This window comes from Herpailurus yagouaroundi, unplaced genomic scaffold (assembly GCF_014898765.1).
Source record: "Herpailurus yagouaroundi ecotype Mexico unplaced genomic scaffold, PumYag 141, whole genome shotgun sequence".
NCBI lineage: Eukaryota > Metazoa > Chordata > Mammalia > Carnivora > Felidae > Herpailurus > Herpailurus yagouaroundi.
The window spans coordinates 1,391,649-1,410,661 of record NW_024412396.1 but is presented as its reverse complement, the minus strand read 5'-3'; the positions used below and the strand labels follow the sequence as shown (position 1 = coordinate 1,410,661).

General features: G+C 40.8%; 1 protein-coding gene across 3 annotated transcripts; it reads left to right on the top strand.

Annotated features, from left to right (window-relative positions):
- Positions 1–24: 24 nt before the first annotated feature.
- RAB2B (RAB2B, member RAS oncogene family) lies at positions 25–16,302 on the top strand. 3 transcript variants are annotated; one of them, XM_040476596.1, is made up of 9 exons: positions 473–543; positions 897–976; positions 1,260–1,351; positions 3,333–3,400; positions 8,781–8,863; positions 9,076–9,168; positions 13,072–13,183; positions 13,746–13,814; positions 14,659–16,302. In XM_040476596.1, exons 4-9 carry the CDS (start codon positions 3,353–3,355, stop codon positions 14,764–14,766), a joined length of 513 nt encoding a protein of 170 aa, XP_040332530.1. In that variant the 5' UTR covers positions 473–543; positions 897–976; positions 1,260–1,351; positions 3,333–3,352; the 3' UTR covers positions 14,767–16,302. The 3 variants fall into 3 exon arrangements, with proteins under 3 accessions (XP_040332528.1, XP_040332530.1, XP_040332529.1); XM_040476594.1 differs by lacking the exons at positions 897–976; positions 1,260–1,351 and adding an exon at positions 25–245 and having other exon boundaries at positions 472–543; XM_040476595.1 differs by lacking the exon at positions 1,260–1,351.
- The last annotated feature ends 2,711 nt before the right edge of the window (positions 16,303–19,013 follow it).

Here is a 19,013-nt window from a genome sequence, read left to right as displayed (position 1 = left end):
AGTAGAAGTTTTAGAGGCGTCCCTGGAGGTGCTGTATGGTTATTACAGTCGCACGGACCGAGAGAGGATTTCAGGGGAGGGCAATAGAGACGTGATCTGGGCTAGAGGGGCCAGAAATCGGTAGATTGAGCGGCTAGAGAGGCCGGAGGTAAGTGGCTGTAGAAGTCGGGCGGACCCGGAATCCAGAGGAAACGGGACCATGACTTATGCTTATCTCTTCAAGTACATCATCATCGGGGACACAGGTGAGCTGCGGGCGACTGCCCTCACGGCTGGGGCGGGGATCCGAAGCTCACAAACCGGGGCGTGGGGCGGGGCTCATTTAGTGGGCTGGGCGATTAAGTGAAGTGCGGGCGGGGGCGGGGCGGCCGGGGGCGGGGCTCGGAGCTCCCCTTCCCCAGCCCCGGACTGCCTGACTCGAGATTGTTCTTGGGACGCGTGAGTCTTAGAACGTGCGTCTTCCTCTTTTAGGTGTGGGGAAGTCATGTCTCCTCCTGCAGTTTACGGACAAGCGGTTCCAGCCTGTCCACGACCTCACAATAGGTAAGTCCATCTACTTGTCCCAGAAGAGAGAACTGAAACCTGACTAGCTGAAGTGGAAAGTTAGCAGCCTTCAGTGTTCGAAGTAAAAAGTTACGTCTTCCTATTTTTAAGATAGTCCAGAGTTACGTTAAATTAAGAATGACTAGCCAAATGCTGATAAATGGGGAGTAGTGTAATGGGGAGTAAATAATTGAAAGGTGACTTAAGAGATGGGCATGAGGTATGGATTCATTGCTGTAGGATTCCCCCCACAAATATGTTTATGAAGAATTCCACGGAAACTTAACTACTTATTAAAAAACCGACCTTGTTTTGTGATAAACTAGTGCTAACCTCACGTATGTTTTTCAAAGTAATCACCAACATACAGATTTTTGTGTGTTGGAGAGGAAGAAGTAAATTTGAAGAACCATCCCAGACTTAGAGTTAAAAGGTAGGTGAAACTAAAAACTTTTAAACAAAAGAGTGTGGTAGAGTTCCAGAATCACAGTGGTGATCATGGGAAGCATAAATGTCTGCTGCACATTTGTGTTAAGATAGGGCCCGCTGGAGCCTTCACAGCCCCTTTGGCATCATCTACATTAAACCTACCCCAGATGAGGAATATATATGAAACTAACCTTCTTGCCATGCAAATACAGTTTCTGAGTAAAATCCCTAACTCCCATTTTTATCATATTGCTACTTTTCAAATCCCACCATATTGACATCTGAAGCTACTTCTGCTCCCAAACGCCCTGTTCAGAGCCAAATAACTCATGGAGTCAGAAAAGGATTTAGAGGATAACATCAACAGGAAAATATCTTTGTAAGTTAATATGAAGTGAACAGCCACACTGTAATAGGTGCTAATGATACAGTGCTTAACCAGGCAAGCACTGGTTGTGCCTGCCCGTAAGTAGTTTATAGTCTTCTGATGTAGGAGGTGGGGCTGGGGACAGATACTGATAAGTAAATTCCTATGGCAAATGGGGAGGAGAATCTGCACTTTGATCTGGAAAGGCTGAAAATGGAATGAACAGAGTTAGCCAGGCAAAGGGCTTGACAAGATGGAAAAGTGGTCAGAGCAAGAGGGAATATCATTTGCAAATGCTCAGGAATGACAGAGATCAGGCTATCTTTGGAAAACTGAAAGGAATTTAATATGGCTGCAGCATGAAGTTTAAAGTGGACACTGGCAAAAAATAAAGCTAGAGAATATATTAAAGACCATGTTTTGAAACAGCTGAAGGTAATGACATTTTAAAATGGAGGAATGACGTGATCAGGTTTTTGCTAGAGTCATACATAGGCTCTGTTTCTTTCCGAATTCAGTCTTGTATACCAAGGTAAGGCAGTTGGATAGAAAATACGTGCAAAATACAAGGATCTCTGGGTGCATAACTGGGGGAAGTTGCATAAAAGTCAAGTTTTATTTTTTAATTCTTCGCCATTGAAATTCCATTCTATTGTACAGAAAGAAAAAAAATCTAGTGACTTTTTTCAGTAACTATCACTGTGCGTGATGAGACAGTCTAGAGTAGTAGGAAACATTTTTTTACATTTTTTTTTATGTTTATTTTTGGGAGATAGAGTGGGGGAGGGGCAGAGAGAGAGGGAGACACAGAATCTGAAGCAGGCTCCAGGCTCTGAGCTGACAGCACAGAGCCGGATACATGGCTTGAACACATGAAACGTGGGATCATGACCTGGGCTGAAGTTGGACGCTCAACCGACTGAGTCATGCAGGCGACCCTATATCTTTCTTTTGATTGCAGCATCTTAGAGTTGACAGAGATACTCCGGATGGTACTGTGCATGGGGCCAGTGAATAGACACCTATCAGCCTTTTAGCAGATCCTAAATTAGTGCTCTTTCTTACCTGGAAATCAGAATTCTCTAGTAAAGTACTATATAAAAATAGAAAATAGGACAAATTGTCTGACTTACAATCAAGTATTTTCAGTGTGAACAACCTTCGATTTTAAGTTTTGTTCTGACATTACTTGAAAGAAGATGAATGCTGGGACAACTGGCTCAGTCAGTTAAGTGTCTGACTTCAGCTCAAGTCATGGTTTCATGGTTCATGAGTTCGAGCCCTGTATTGGGCTCTGTGCTGACAGCTCAGAGCCTAGAGCCTGCTTCGGATTCTGTGTGTTCCTCTCTCTGCCCCTCCCCCACTTACACTCTCTCAAAAATAAACATGGGGGGAGGAAAAAAAGGTGAATACTAGGTAAGCCAAAACCTTTATCCAGACTGTCGGTTTCTGTACTATGAGGAAAGCTATTTTCTGGTGAACTTTGGGAATTATTGGAGATCTGAAATGTATCACTCTTGAGAACCTATTTCTTAGGTGGGCTCTTTTCTCAAAAAAAAAATTACAGAATTGCAAAAATACTGGAAATACTGGACTAGAGAGTGAGAAAATGTTAGGAAATATATATTTTTTTAATTTTAACATATTTGTTTTAAAAAGTCGGAAAATTAAACACTACTAATCAAATTTAAGTGTTCATATTACTAAAAATTTATTCACTGTTTCTACTTGACTTCTTAATTAGTGGTATCTCCACATCTGCTTCTTGGTTTACATTCCTGAGGTCATTATCATCTGGAACACGGTTTTTAATTCTGAAAGGAAAATGGAAACTCAAGGAACACAAAATTAACTGTAGCAAATAGCGGTAATGGGTTTAGTGGTACTGAGGGCAGACAGAGGATGAGTCACCACACTGGGGAAGAACACGAACCTCTCAATGTCGGTGATGTTCATGAAAAATCACATTCTTTCTTTTGCTCTTCACTGACAGGTGTGGAGTTTGGGGCCCGTATGGTCAACATTGATGGAAAACAAATCAAGCTGCAAATCTGGGATACGGTGAGAGAGAACAGGATAACTCAGTCCCTGACTAAGATCCAAACAACAGTAAAGGCTGATGCCCCGGGGCAGAGGACTAGAGAGGGGCTGATGGTGGAGTTGAGAGTAGGGAAAGAGTTTTCACTTTCATTTGTTATAGTTATGAATTCTGAATGCCTGTCTTTGTGTTTTTGTTTTAAATTGCCCAAGTAATGTATTTGTCCTAGTAAAATTAAAAGCTGTAGAGTAAAATGTGAATGTCCCCTTTACACACACAAACCTCTTCTTCCTTCCAATCCTGGTTTCTGCCTAACCAGAATAAACCAGTATGAATGCTTCAGTGCTTGTACTGTGTGTTCAGATACATAAACATACACAAATCTGTGGTGGTGGTTTTGTTTTTGTTGTACATGCATAGAATCACGGCAAAGTAGACCTAGCTGTGGGAATTAGGTTTTTTGTTTTTTTATTTTTTGGAGAGTGGGGGGAGGGGCAGAGGGAGGGTGGCTCAGAGGGGCAGAGGCGCCTGGGTGGCTTAGTTGGCTAAGTGTCCAACTTCAGCTAAGGTCATGATCTCACAGTTGGTGGAATTGAGCCCTGCATTGGGCTCTGACAGCTCAGAGCCTGGAGCCTGCTTCAGATTCTGTGTCTCCTTCTCTCTCTGCCCCTCACCTACTCTATACTCTGTCTCCATCTCAAAAATAAGTAAACATTGGAGCGCCTGGGTAGCTCAGTCGGTTGAGCATCTGACTTCTGCTCAGGTCGTGATCTCACAGCTCGTGAGTTTGAGCTCCATGTCGGGCTTTGTGCTGACAGCTTGGAGCCTGGAGCCTGCTTCAGATTCTGTGTCTCCCTCTCTGCCCCTAACCCACTCATATTCTGTCTATGTCTCTCAAAAATAAATAAACATCAAAAAAAATTTTTAAAAACCCAAACATTAAGAAAAAAATTAATACATATAACATACATACAAAGTATATGTTGATCAACAAGTTATATATCTGATGAGACTTCTGATCAACAGTAGGTTATTAGCAGTTAAGGTTTGGAGGAGTCAAAGTTGGAGGAATTTTAATTGCATGGGGGTTAGGCTTCCTAACTCCTGCATTGTTCCAGGGTCAACTGTCAGTTAACTTGCTGCTCTAGGCTCTTTATGCAGAGTCCTTTTCTGGTAGTCTCCAAGGTTGTTACCACTTTTGGATGCACTGATTTATTAGGTGCTTTCAACTAGGATGATGTTCTCTCATACATTATTTGGTTGTATTTGCAAGTATTTTAATAACCTTTTGCCTTTCTGAACAGACTTACATCTCCCCTTAGTGGCTTGCACTAATTATAGGAACATGAATAACTTTACATCTCTATTAGTGGAAGAACTATCCACATAACTCTAAATCTTCCAAACTTGTTTTTTGGCTAGTTTGTCTCTAGTCTTTTCCTCCCAATTAAGCCTAAGAGATACTATTCTATGTTTTTTATTAAGGTTAGGTTCATATATTTCTTAAGCAGCTGTCACTTGTTCTCTGCTTTCTTTTATTGTTGTGACCCAGGGGTTTGTTGTCACTATTAACTGAAATGGGTATGTTGCAACTCTCCTTTTATTATCTCCTGGTTTTTATATTTCCCACAAAGATTTGACCTCCTAAAGAGGCCACAGGACAAATTCTGAGGAGGCCATAAAGAATGAAACCTATAGATGTCAAGATTGGTAGTCCTTTTAACTTAAACCTTTACCATTTCAAGAAATGGATGTTTTCATGCCAGGAGACCCAATAGCTGACAGCGGTATGGTCACGGTTAAGAGAATGTCAAAGTGTTGGCTTGCTGGCTTTTGTTTTTTTTTTGCTTTTTTTTTTTCCCTTACCTGGTATAACGTGAGACGTATTGGATCATAAAATAAGAAAGTTGAGAGCCACTGCTCTGTTAACAGGCTCCTCAAAGACCATATGGCCTGATGATGCAACTGGCCTTATTTCTGTTCCCTTTTAATAATTGTTTTGAGATCGAACTAATCTTTGTTGAATCATAAAAAGATACCAGGTTTCAGCATACTGGGGTTTTCTGTTTGAAATTTCTAAGAGATTCTTGCCTATAATGTGATGTGTTTCTTGTCTGCTACTCTGGGTAAGTCTGATCATTTCTCCCTTGTCAGCCCTGATCTTCTCATTGCTTACCCACCTTGTTTTCCCACTTTGTTGTCCTCATTCTCTCACTCCCAAAGCCATCCTACATGAAAATATTCAGGGATTACTATGAAGGGTATTTTTTAAAGAGATCAGGTTATCCAAAGTTTTTTGTTGTCACTGTTCTGGTAATTGGTAAGGATTTAGAGAGCCATAGGACTTTTTTTTTTTTTTTTTTTTTTTTTTTGGTAGGCTCTACGCTCAACTTGGAGCTTGAACTCATGACCCTGAGATCAAGAGTTATATGTTACACCAAATAAACCAGCCAGATGCACCTAGAAAACCATATTACTTTTTATCTTCTTTCATTCTGTACATAGAGTTGCCCAAATAACTCATGCTAACTGAAGAGAGACATTGTACTGTAGTTAGTATAAAATACTCGTCAATCCTGAATTCACTTGTATTTTACTTTAGAATGTATTTTGATTTTTAGGAAATGGGCCTATCTGACTTTGTAGGAATTGATACTTCAAACTACTGTTGACCCTTAAACAACATGGGGGTTAGGGGTATTAACCCCCATATAGTCGAAAATCTGTGTATAACTTTTGACTCCCCCCCCCCAAAAAAACACTTAAGTACTAAAAACATTTGACCAGAGGCTTACCCATAACATAAGTAGTCAATTAAAACATGCTTTATGGGGGCGCCTGGGTGGCGCAGTCGGTTAAGCGTCCGACTTCAACCAGGTCACGATCTCACGGTCCGTGAGTTCAAGCCCCGCGTCGGGCTCTGGGCTGATGGCTCAGAGCCTGGAGCCTGTTTCCGATTCTGTGTCTCCCTCTCTCTCTGCCCCTCGCCCATTCATGCTCTGTCTCTCTCTGTCCCAAAAATAAATAAACGTTGAAAAAAAAAAAATTAAAACATGCTTTGTGTGTTAGATGTATTATATACTGTTCCTTTTAATAAAGTAAACTAGAGAAAAGAAAATGTTATTAAGAAAATTATAAGGGAGAAAAATGCATTTACAGTGCTGTGCTAGTAAAAAAAAATTTAATTCTTTGCTGTTCTTTGCCCCATCTTAATTCTTTGCTCCTTTAGATGTTTTTAATGGGGTTGGACAAAGAGAACCTCAAACCAATGCAGACAGCCCAAATTGAGCCACTCACTCTTTCTAGCTTATTGTCTCAACAAAGGTTCATAAACTGGACTGAGATGAAAAAGTAAAGGGATATGGTTTTAAACAGCATTTTCTGATGAGCCCCTGGAAGTATTTTTAGCTGCTAAAGTTAAATGCTGCCATGTTCTTCAATTATCACATAGGCCTGCCTCAAGCTTTCCCTTTTAGTTCCTAGAAGGCCACAGGGACGAAGGGGCCTTTCAACAATAGCGGAAGAGGAGAAAAAGTAAGGTAAAATCAAAATGGGAATCAGACAGTTTAAGACCTAAAACTATTAGGGACTAAATAAAACGTTAAGTGAGCTCTTGCAGAGAAAAAGTATGTTTTACATCTTAAAAGTGTTGTTAATATTACCAACAAAACTCTTTAGAATTATTTTTGATTTGGGTGTTCTAACAGGCATACAACTCACTAAAACATTTGTATGATTCTTGTGAAAAGAGAGTCTCTTATTGTGGGAAATGTAACCTTAGAATTAACATACTGGAACTCTCTTCTCAGTTCAAACCCATGTGTTTAGATTGTATGATATAATGGCTAGGAGAGCAAAGTTTTATGCTAGGATGCCCTAACATCCTAAGTTTAAATATGGATTCAGTATTTATAAATTTTATAACTTTTGACCAGTTACCGTTCTGAGCCTGAATTTCCCCGTTTGTATTATTATTAGCATTCCTTGTTATTGTTAGTATACTATGAGAAAGCCATTTTTTCCTCATCTCACATTTTAGTTTTCCCATCTTTAAAATATGAATAGTAGTCTTTCTTCCTAACCTTTATGTAGGGATATGAGGATAAATGATTTCAAGAATGTGAAAATTTTCTTTTTTAAGGATTTATTTATTTCAGTAATCTTTACACCCAGCATGGGGATTGAACTCACCACCCCAAGATCAAGAGTTGGATGCTCTACCGACTAAGCCAGCCCAAGAATGTGAAGACTTTTCTAATAGGACAGGTTAAATACCAGGATATTATTAATAATAAAATAGTTATTTAAGAGATGCTTTTGCTTTCTCTGAGGGGAAAAAAATACAACTATTCCATCAAGAAAGCAGAAGTACCCAGTATATGGGGGCATTAATAAATAGGTCAGTTATAAATATCTTGGCCCCTATTGGAAATGAGATTAGAGTGTGAATGTTGGGTTTTTTAAGGAAAACTGTCCTGGGCCCTAGGTTTCTTTCCCTGTTTCTGATTCTTATTTGCCCTGACAAGATCCCAGCAGGGGATGCCTTGGTAGTCCTGCCTTTAGTAGTGGAACACAAAATGTCAATTAGGATATGCCAAATTTAAGTGCTTTGTATCTGACCACTTTTCTACACTGACCCATTGGAATGAAACTTCCATTAGACAGGGTGTTGGCATTCTAAGATAAGTTTCTTTTTTACAGATAAAACTTTCTGCAAACAGAAAAGTTAATGTGGTGTGTTCAATGTCATGTTGCGATTGAAAATGCTCTTTGAGTTTCTAGTCCTGTTTCCAGTTGTTCTGTCCTATGGGACATTGGAAAATGTATGGGAATGTTTTTTGACGGTCATACTGACCATGGGGTGTTACTGGCATTGAGTGACTGGGAGCCAGGGAAGCTAAACATTCTTTTTTGATGGACAGTGTCACAGGAACAATTGACCCACCCCTAATGTCAACTGCATTTTCATTGAAAAATGTTAATTTCCCACCTGGACATCCCCCTGGGAAGTCAGGTTTCCTTTCTCTACCTCTCTTAAGAGAAGTTGTTTTAAAAAAAAATTTTTTTTAAATGTTTATTTATTTTTGAGAGAGAGAGAGCACAAGTGGGGGAGGGGCAGAGAAAGAGAGAGAGGGAGAATCCAAAGAATGGATCCACAGAATCCAAAGCAGGCTCCAGGCTCTGAGCTGTCAGCACAGAGCCTGGTGCAGGGCTCGAATTCACAAACCATTAGATCATGACCTGCGATCATGACACTTAACCGACTGAGCCACCCAGGCGCCCTAAGAGAAGTTCTTTCTTAAAATTTAGTCCTTTGTGGTTGACTGGCATGGGATCAAGTAATTTCTCTGGAAATAACCTGATTTTGTTGGGATTTTTTTTGTTGCCGTGTTGGTGGGAAAGGCCGGGCAAGAATCCTTCCGTTCCATCACCCGTTCCTACTACAGGGGTGCAGCTGGAGCCCTGCTAGTGTATGATATCACACGGTGAGTCAGGTCAAGTGGGCGGGAGGGAGACTTTCCCTGATGGCCTCGAAATCTTTTTCTTCTCTATAGACTGATTCTGTTAAGAATGCTAAAGAGGAATGGCTTTTCTAGTATTTTTCTTTACACATGTATTTCCCTCTTTTGCCAAGCGTTTCGGAATTACTTTGGCATTTTGAAATGGGCCTGTGACTTTCTAAACTTTTCTGCTGTAGGCGTGAAACCTTCAACCACCTGACCTCCTGGTTAGAGGATGCCCGGCAACACTCCAGCTCCAACATGGTTATCATGCTGATTGGGAATAAAAGGTGAAATTTTATTTGTAGAAATAATGAGCAGAAGTCATATAAGTGCTCTGTGGATATTAAATCACTTGGTCCCTAAACTTTTTTGGTTTGTAGCACTCTTAGTAAAAAAAAAAAAAAATTATTGTAAAATGTACATAATGTAGAATTTACTGTTTTAACCATTTTTAAGTATACAGTTTTGTGGCATTAAGCATATTCACATTGTTTTGTAGCCATCACCACCATTTGAGTCCAGAACCTTTCATCTTCCCATCTGAAACCCTGTACGCGTTAAATGCTAACTGCATTCTCCATCTCACCAGGCCCTGGCAATCACCATTCTGCTTTCTGTCTCCATGAATTTGACTACTCTAGGCATCTCATTTCTGTGGAATCATAATATTTGTCCTTTTGTGACTGGCATATTTCATTTACCATGATGACCTCAAGGTTCATTCATAATGTAGCATGTGTCAGAATTTCCTTCCTTTTTTTTCCTCTTTTAATTTTATTTATCTTGAGAGAGGGAGAGAGTGGGGGAGAGGCAGAGTGGGGGAGAGGCAGAGAGAGAGGGGGAGAGAGAGAATCCCAGGCAGCTGTCTGCAACTGTCAGTGCAGGGCCCAACGTGGGGGCAACTCGTGAACTGTGAGATCATGACCTGAGCCGAAATTGGACGCTTAACAACTGAGCCACCCAGGTGCCCCCCTCCTTATTAAGGATGAATGGTACTCTTTTGTGTGTTACTCGCCCCATTTTGTTATTTAGGTATTGGTAGACACTGGGGTTGCTTCTGTCTTGGCTATTGTGAATAATGCTGCCATCATGATCAGTATACACATACCTGTTTGGGTCCCTGCTTTCATTTCTTTGAATTACAGAAGTGGAATTGCTGGATCTTATCAAAATTATAGGTTTACTTTTTTGAGGCACTGCCATACTGTTTTTCCTACTTGCTGTACAATTTTATATTCCTACCAGCCACACCCTAGGGTTCCAATTTCTCCACAGCCTCAGCAACACTTTTTATTCTGAGTAAGTTTTGTGTGGCACCCATAGGCCAAAAGAAATGCCCAACGGTTTTGTTATTAAACACATCTAAGCAACATAAGTCTTTTTGTCATTATGACGTGGTGACTTTGAAAATGGAAAACATGAAAGAAAAAATTTTAATTTCATCCTTAAATGTCCATAATTACTTACCAATGACTTGGGTGTGCCTGTCAGGACTGTACAACTTCTCAAAGTTGGAATCAAGATTGGTCATCGCCACTCTCATTTTCTGTTCCAAATTGATTTTGTACTTTTTATCACAGCAGCTGCCAAAAACTGAGGTTATAGAAACACAGGCAAATGTCGAACGGGATCTATTGTGATGTGACAGCGACATCGCAAACTGTCTTAGGCTTGTAATTCATGTGGTGTTCTGATGGCAAGTGTTACCTGTTTCCCAAGAAAATTTATTTGCTTCTTTAAGTTGTTTATTTTTGAGAAAGAGAGAGAGCATGAGCAGGGGTGGGGCGGCAGGGAGAGAAGATCCAAAGCAGGCTCTGCACTGACAGCAGAGAGCCTGATGTGGGGCTCCAACTCACAAAACTTGAGATCAGGACCTGAGCCGAAGTCAGATGCTTACCAACCCAGGTGCCCCACCCTTGAAAATTCAAAGTATCCTGCGGCACCCTTATGAGTTCATAGTAATGCCTAGAGTGCAGCATTTGAGAACTGTGGCCACAGACTAATTGTGCTAATTTATTGGAACTATGTTTTAGCTGTCTATTCGCCAGACCCTGAGTGTATAAGGTGAGAAAAAAGAGTCATGCCAGTGGCCTTTTGGAGCTTATAGTCTAGTGGAGACATAAATATTAAATACAGAAGGATTTGTATCTAATTACAAATTGTGAGAAATGCAGTGAAGGAAGAAAAAGGTGCTATAGAAGAGAATGACAGGGTACCTATTTTTAATTAAGGGTGACAGTTAAGCCAGAATCTGAAGAACAGGTAAGAGTTCAGTGGGCAAAGTTTAAAAAAAGAAAAAGGTATCAGGGAGAACAAACTTAAAGCCTTGAACTGGGAAGAACCTTAGCAAGGTTATGGTATTGAAGGAAGTTAGGTATTGAAAGAAGTTAAGCGTCCAACTTCGGCTCAGGTCATGAGCTCATAGTTCGTGGTTTTGGGCCCCACATCGGGCTCTGTGCTGACAGCTCGGAGCCTGGAGCCTGTTTCAGACTCTGTGTCTCCCTCTTTCTCTGCCCCTCCCCACTCCCTTCTGTCTGTCTCTCTCTCAAAAATAAACGTTAAAAATAAAAAAAAAAAAGTATGGTTGGGGTGAATCGGGGAATGTTGCAAGGTGGGATTGGGAAGGTAGGCAGGAGCCAGGTCTCGTAGCTCTTTCAGGCCTTAGGAAGAAGTGTGGATTTTATTCTAAACACAGTAGGAAGCTTTTAAGAGTTGTCAGCAGAGATGTGGCTTGATTAGATTTTAAAAGCTCCCTCGAGGGGTTGAAGTGGGAGGTCAGTTTCAGTAGTCCAAATGAGAATGGTGGCGGGAACTCAGGTGGTGACACCAGGATGGCGTTAAGGTGCAGTTTGGAAGTTCCTCACTTTGGGAAGGATTGGGTATTTGGAGTGAAGAAGGAGAAGCTGTTAAAATAATGTCTCGTGGGGTGCCCAGGTAGCTCGGTCAGCTAAGTCTCTGACTCTTGATTTCGGCTCAGGTCATGATCTCATGGTTGGTGGGATCGAGCCCCTCATTCAGGCTCCTCGCTGACGGCAGGGAGCCTGCTTGGGATTCTCTCTCCCTCCCTCTCTGTCTCTCCATTTCTCTCTACCCCTCCCCTGCTCTTGTGGGCGCGTGCTCTATCTCAAAATAAATAAGCATTACAAAATAATAACATCTTGGTTTTAGCTTGTGCCCTGTATGGAGATGTGGAAGCCTGGGGCGGAAGCAGTTTGGGAAAAAAGAGGGAAAAGATCAAGTTCTATTTTGATTTATGTTTGAGGTGGCTTTTACACATCAGACTGGAAACGAAGAACTGACAAGTGGATAACAGGTCTGGAGCTTAGAGGGGTGTCTGGGCTAGAGGTGGACGTTTAGATGGATAGTTCTTCCCTGGTCTTCACACAGCTGGTGAATGATAAATACGCAGTTGGTAGATTTGTTGTTCTTCACTGGACTTACTCCTTGATTTCTTTTCATGGTTGGAAAACTGGAAACCTCCGAAATGCAAATTTCCAGTTAGAAAAATGACAGTCACACAATCCATCCTTACCTTTGTCTGCAGCCTTTTGTCCTGTCTTGTCAGAAGGTCTTTCCATGCCACTTAATTGCTTTTCTCAGTCCATGGCTCCACCTTCTTCCCACTCATATCACCTAACTTTATACATCTCATTTCTCTCTGAATCTTTTATTTTTGTGGTGGTAAACTGCTATTACATATGTTAACAGTGAGACTAGTGAGAATTAAGGCAACTGTGTTCTTACTCCTGACACACTTTATTCTTGTGGGTTGATTCTAGTAAAAGAAAAAGACACTGCTATGGGATGGACATCTGTAACTTTACTTTGTAACAACTGCAAGTCCCTTTTCATCTTCTTCCCTTGGCTCTCACTGGATCTCATTCCAAAAAGAAGCATAGGGCACAGGAAGCCTTGAGGAACTATAGGGCTTCCCCTATCCATTTATAAACCTTTTTCTCTATAATAGAGTAAGGTATTAGTCTCAACCTTACAGTAGCTGTCATGAATTTGAAGAATCATTTTCCAGGAGGCTACAGAAATCATTAACCCCGTACAAGAGAATGTCCTATAGGATATGCGTTCGTGACGTATTAACTGGTGGTTGAAGGATTCTAACTAGGATTCTTTTAAAATAAGAGTTTCTTATTTCACTTGGATCTTTTTTGAGTTTTCTCCTCAACTTCTTGCAGTGACTTAGAGTCCCGTAGGGATGTGAAGAGAGAAGAAGGAGAGGCCTTTGCCCGGGAGCATGGACTTATCTTCATGGAAACTTCAGCCAAAACAGCCTGCAATGTTGAAGAGGTACTGCTTGGGGAAAAGTAGGGAAAACTTTTCAGAGATGACACCATATCTTTATCCTTTTATTCAGAATTCTCTTTTAGAAGACATAAGTAAAGGAAGGATGTCTTGTGGTCACAGTGATCATTTATCTCCCTTTAAGGGAATTGTTGCATTTTTTGGGCCTTGATTCCTACGGTTAACTTTTGCCTTGGGTAACATTAATAAGTGGATTAGATTCCACATTACTTGTAAATATTTTAGTTGGAGGGTCTAATGGGTTCTATTGTAGTTATTCTGAAGCCTGCTACTGACTATCTTTAGTAACTAATTGAGAACAGAGCATGTTTTATTTGGAGAAGGTGCCAATCTAGGAACATCTTGGGTTAGTATCAAAATACCATATATTCAGTCCCTTTTTTTCATTTTGAAACAGAGACTTTGGGGGACCTTCTGTATTTTTACTCTGGTCTCTTAATGGTTCCTAATTCACTTTAGAAATCCAAATAGGAATAATACTTGCATTTGTTTTTCTTAATTTTATACCTACGCTTGACCCTAATAATACGATTTATGTTTCCTTTAGGCCTTCATTAACACAGCCAAAGAAATATATAGGAAGATCCAGCAGGGTTTATTTGATGTTCACAATGAGGTAAGAATGGGTGGGGAACCGACAGTTAACTTTGCTTTCTGTTGAAGAGGACAAGAAACCCCCCTAGAATGTAAGCATTTCCTTTCTAACATCATGCTGTTTGAAGCTATGCCAGTTCATACTTTATCTTTTTTATATATAGACACAAAAACCTGTCATCATTTTCTCTTTTTTAAAGAGGTTATTAGTTGGCAATCTAAAAGGTTATACTATAGTACAGGAGATTTTCTTTGCAACCTCAGTTTTTAGCATCCTAGAGTTTAGGGGTGGTATAATTCCTAACTGCTCAACAGAGCCATTTCTATAAAGCAAATTCTGGGGCAAAACAAAAAGAATTCTATGCTAACATCACTCTTTGCCTCCTCCTACTCTTACCTGATCTCATCCTGATTCTGCACATGGCTGTGAAACCCAAGTAGAACAGTCTCCTTAAAAATGGGCACAAGGGTCACTTGTTACCTGAGCTGGTCATCACATCTTTATTGTTGACAGTTATTGTTCCACAACAGTCTGCCTAGGGCATATGGTTAACAGCCAAAGCCATATCTGCTTCTAGAAAATGTCATTAATGATTTTTCTTTTTGTGCCTCTTCTTTCTCCCATTTACTTTATTATTATTTTGTTTGTTTCAAGTTTTTATTTAAATTCGAATTAACATACAGTGTAATATTGGTTTCAAGAGTAGAATTTAGTGATTCGTCACTTACATACAACACCCAGTGCTCATCAAAACAAGGTGCCCTCCTTAATGCCCATCACCCATTTAGCTCAACCCCCCCACCCACCTTTCTCTCCAATGTACTTTAGCACTGAGGTGGGAACTCTTGCCTCTTTTCTTTTCCAGGCAAATGGCATCAAGATTGGTCCTCAGCAGTGTATTTCAACGTCAGTGGGACCCAGCGCCTCCCAGCGGAGCTCTAGTGAAATAGGGTCCAACTCTGGCTGCTGCTGAATATCTGGCCTGGACTCTTTTTTTCCTTCCTGGAACAGCTTCAGATCAATAGGCTTAAAGAAAGAGGTCTTAACTTGCTTTGGCTGAGAAAAGCCTCTTTTCAAGGTGTGATGTTTTGCCTTTCCACTTTAAGACCAGGGAAGAATTTGGGCCCTTACTGACCTGTCCTTCTTCAGGGACGTGAGCATTCCCTATAGATTAGGGCTCTTCTCATCCTCCTATTTTAATTTCTAAAATCTTAGGATCAGAGTCGATTGTCATGGTAGCTGAAAAATAAATTCTTTTGTAAGCATATACAATTTGCTCCCCACCAAGAATTAGTAACAAGGGTTGAAGACATTCTGCTTGAGCACTTGATTTTCCTGGGATCTGACTGGCTGACCTTTGGATGGTGGATCCTCTATCTAGGAATTTTACTGATTGCTTGTACTTGCCACTTTGTCTAAGAGTTCTTGTAGAGGGCACTTCCTTCTGCTTGAACTGCTCAAGGATGCTGAATACTTCACCATCCCATTGCTAGTTTCTCTGTCTCGGAGTTAACTACAAAACTTTGGGGAGAGCAGTGGAGTTGCTCCTGGACCTGTGGCTACTTATTATTATTACCTAAAGAAAACCTCTTTCCCCATTTGTTTTGTTTTAGGGACCGGACCTAACACTACAGTGTCTTTCACCAAATTAAACCCTTACTGTTTCATCACACTTCTTAATGAGACCTATTTAGACTTTCTACTCTAATCAAGCTAATCTGCTTACTGGACATGACATATATACTTCCACTTATATGCCTTTGCACATGCCCTACTCTCTGCTAACATACTCAGTCCAAAAATTTTTCCTTCAGAAAGCCTTCTTTGACCTAGGGACTTCTAAATAATTATTGACACAGTACCATATGAGCTTTCGTATGTTGTTTACTCATTTGTATATTTATTTATATTTATGTTACTTTGTAAATTTGTTTTGTAGTTGTTTTCTGTGTGGAATCTGTCTCCTATGTAGGTTGTAAGCTCCTTGAGAGCAGGAACCATGTTATCCCTTTACTTTTGTAAACCACACCCTCCACTATTCCTTCACAATGCCTAGTGCTATTCATTATGTGATCATTGGATTTGACTGACATACTTAAAGAGTTGGAACAGGTTTACTGTAGACTGCAGAGGAAACAAAAGGTCTTACAGTATCTTTTTGTAACTATCTCAGTCTCTTCTGGTCTGCCCACCCTGGATTCCATATTGCTCTTCCTGCTTGTCTCTTTCTCCCTTTGCCTCCATTCTATGCAGCATATAGTAAGGCTGTCTGCTTCCACTCAAATAAGTGGGTACTTCTCTAGCCATTTTTCTTTTCAAGGGCATATAATACTAAGCTAATCTGCCTTTGCTTCACTCATCAAGCAGCCTTCTGGGTCAGTTTTTGTATCTTTTGCCTTGATGTCCCATTCTCTTCCACAGCACTAGGGTCTCATGAATTTTTCTAATTTTTTTTGTCGTTGACGAATTGTTTCATTATTAAATATATGCATGTATCCAACTGCTCATATTTCATGTGTTCTTTCTGATTTTATCCCAGACATACGTAGATACTCTCCTTCTAGGAAATTGTGTCAAAAGTATTGGAAGAAGCCTCCGTGAGATATACTTTTTATTTCTTTTTTTTTTTTTTAGTTTAAGTTCCAGTTAATCAGTGTAAATTAGTTTCAGTGTGCAGTATAATGATTGAACACTTCCATATATGACCTGGTGCTCCTCACAACTTGCAGATACATTCACTTTATACTGTATTTTGCCCCCAGTGGTAGTAATAATAGTTAACACTACACCTCAGGAAGTTTGAAGACTTTTGACATTTGGGGTAATCTTTTTTTTTTTTTTTTTTTGTTTACTTATTTGAGAGAAAGTGCCAGTGTGGGAGGGGTGGAGAGGGAGAGGGAGAATCCCAAGCAAGCTCCCGTGCTGTCAGCGTGAAGCCTGAAAGAGGGGCTCAATCCCACCAACCATGGGATCATGACCTGACCTGACACCAAGAGTCTGAGGCTTACCAACTGAGACACCCAAGTGCCCCTAGGGTAGTGCTTTGCTTATGCTTTTGTTTTGTTTTTAATCCTACCTTGTTCCAAAGGGATTTGAGGCTGTTGAGTTTGAGGCTAGCCAGTCCCCTCACAGTTGAGACAAAACTAAAACTGTGTAGTTTCTGTACAGGAGTTTTTCTTTAGCAGCCAAAAAAAAAATCTTCAGTGACTGGGAGGCATCAGAGCATTGGTCAAAGAGCATTCTGTCTAGATCTGTTGCTTTCAGAGTCATCAAAGCATACCATTTTGATAGTTTGGAGGTGTTTTTGTTTTTTGTTTTTTTTGAGAGCATGAGCTGGGGAGAGGGACAGAAGAAGAGAGAATTTTTTTTTAATGTATGTTTATTTTTTAATGTTTATTCATTTTTGAGAGACAGTGTGAATGGGGCAGGGGCAGAGAGAGAGGGAGACACAGAATCCAAAGCAGGCTCCAGGATCTGAGGTGTCAGCACAGAGTCTGACGCGGGGCTCGAACCCACGAACCGTGAGATCAGGACCTGAGCCAAAGTCGGACGCTCAATAGACTGAGCCACCCAGGTGTCCCAGAGAGAGAGAGAGAGAGAGAGAGAGAGAATCTTAAGCAGGCTCAATACTCAGCACAGAGCCTGACACAGGGCTTGATCCCATGACTCTGGGATCCTGACCTGAGTCTATATCAAGAGTCACGTGCTCAGCTGACTGAGCTGCCCAGGCTCCCTTGGAGCGTATCTTTTTAGTTTGAAATCCCACATCCTATTCTGTTATTAAAACCACATGGTTGGGCGGGGTGGAGGGGCGGTGTGCCTGGCTGGTTCAGTGGGAAGAGCATGGGACTCTTGATCTTGGGGTTGTGAGTTCAAGTCCCATGTTGGGTAAAGAGATTACTAAAAAAAAATGAACTTAAGGGGCACCTGTGTGGCTCAGTCGGTTAAGCGTCCGACTTCAGCTCAGGTCATGATCTCATGGTTTGTGGGTTTGAGCCCCGCATCGGGCTCTGTGCTGACAGCTCAGAGCCTGGAGCCTGTTTCAGACTCTGTGTCTCCCTCTCTCTCTGCCCTTCCCCTGCTCACGCTGTCTCTATCTCTCAAAAATAAATAAATGTAAAAAAAAAAAATTAAAAAAAATGAATTTAACCCACTCATAATCTTGTATACTTAGATATTTCACCAATGTAAGGAAAGCATGAGAAAACTACTTGGGCAATGTATTGATCATTGCTGATGTCCAGAGTGAAATGGTCTTGAAGAATTAAAGGAAGTAGATTCCCCAGCCCACACCACCCCCAATGCAAAGAATAGTAGTTAAGAGATAATAAGGGTGTTTGGTTCCTAAAGGCCAGCACCAGAGACACCTTTCTGACTCAGACAGTAGAGGAAGGGACTCGATCTAGGGGTTCTGAGTTCAAGCCCCCACCTTGAGGATAGAGCCTACTTAAAAAGTAAAAAGGGCAGGACCATGGTTAATGTTATTGCAAGCAGTAAATCAAACTACTAGATCATTGCAGATAGTAGAAATTAGTAGAGCAGGCACACCCGTTCCTTTCCATGCCTGTAACTAGTTTGATAGGTTTATTTTGTACCAAATAAGCAGAAGGAACCTATTGGTTTTTATTCCAGAAACATAAAAATTAAGATCATTGCTGTATGTGCATTTACAGACGCACACCAATGGCACGGCTGGTATATTGTTTTGGTAAATTCTAATACCTCAAATTGATAATGATAATGGCAGTAAGTAGCCAAGGGGAAATTTGGATTTTGCTCAATATACAGGGAAATGTTTTTGGCCAAGTCTTACCACTCCTGTGGCACAAAGTATTGCTTTGATTCCTTACTGACCCTGAGTGCCTACTATGTTTGACTATGCAAATATATTATTCCCTGAGAAATTCCTTTTTATGATCTGGAAGGATTCACTTCACTCAATTTCAAAAAGCAAAACCTTCCTGTAGCAAGTTGCAATAGGGATTTAGACTAGGAAACACGGAAGTGTAAGGCCGTCCTCACTAATGGCCTTCCTCACACATAATCTCTTCTGGAAGACCTCTATCATGTGTTCTACTCATATTCATACATTGTTTGAGTCTAGTGATGAATTTGGGGCCCTTAAAAAAAAATTCCTAAATCCTGTTCATTTATAAGAAACTCCCAGTCCCGGATACTGTCAAACTCAAATTGGAAAACTTGTAAGTGAAGCATTAGGAT

Bases quoted from the DNA above. Each gene is read 5' to 3' on its own strand.
- RAB2B (XM_040476594.1), top strand. From the start codon at position 200: ATGACTTATGCTTATCTCTTCAAGTACATCATCATCGGGGACACAG. The intron at 8,864-9,075 runs GTGAGTCAGGTC...TTTCTGCTGTAG, and splicing joins CTAGTGTATGATATCACACG to GCGTGAAACCTTCAACCACC. The intron at 13,184-13,745 runs GTACTGCTTGGG...TGTTTCCTTTAG, and splicing joins CAGCCTGCAATGTTGAAGAG to GCCTTCATTAACACAGCCAA.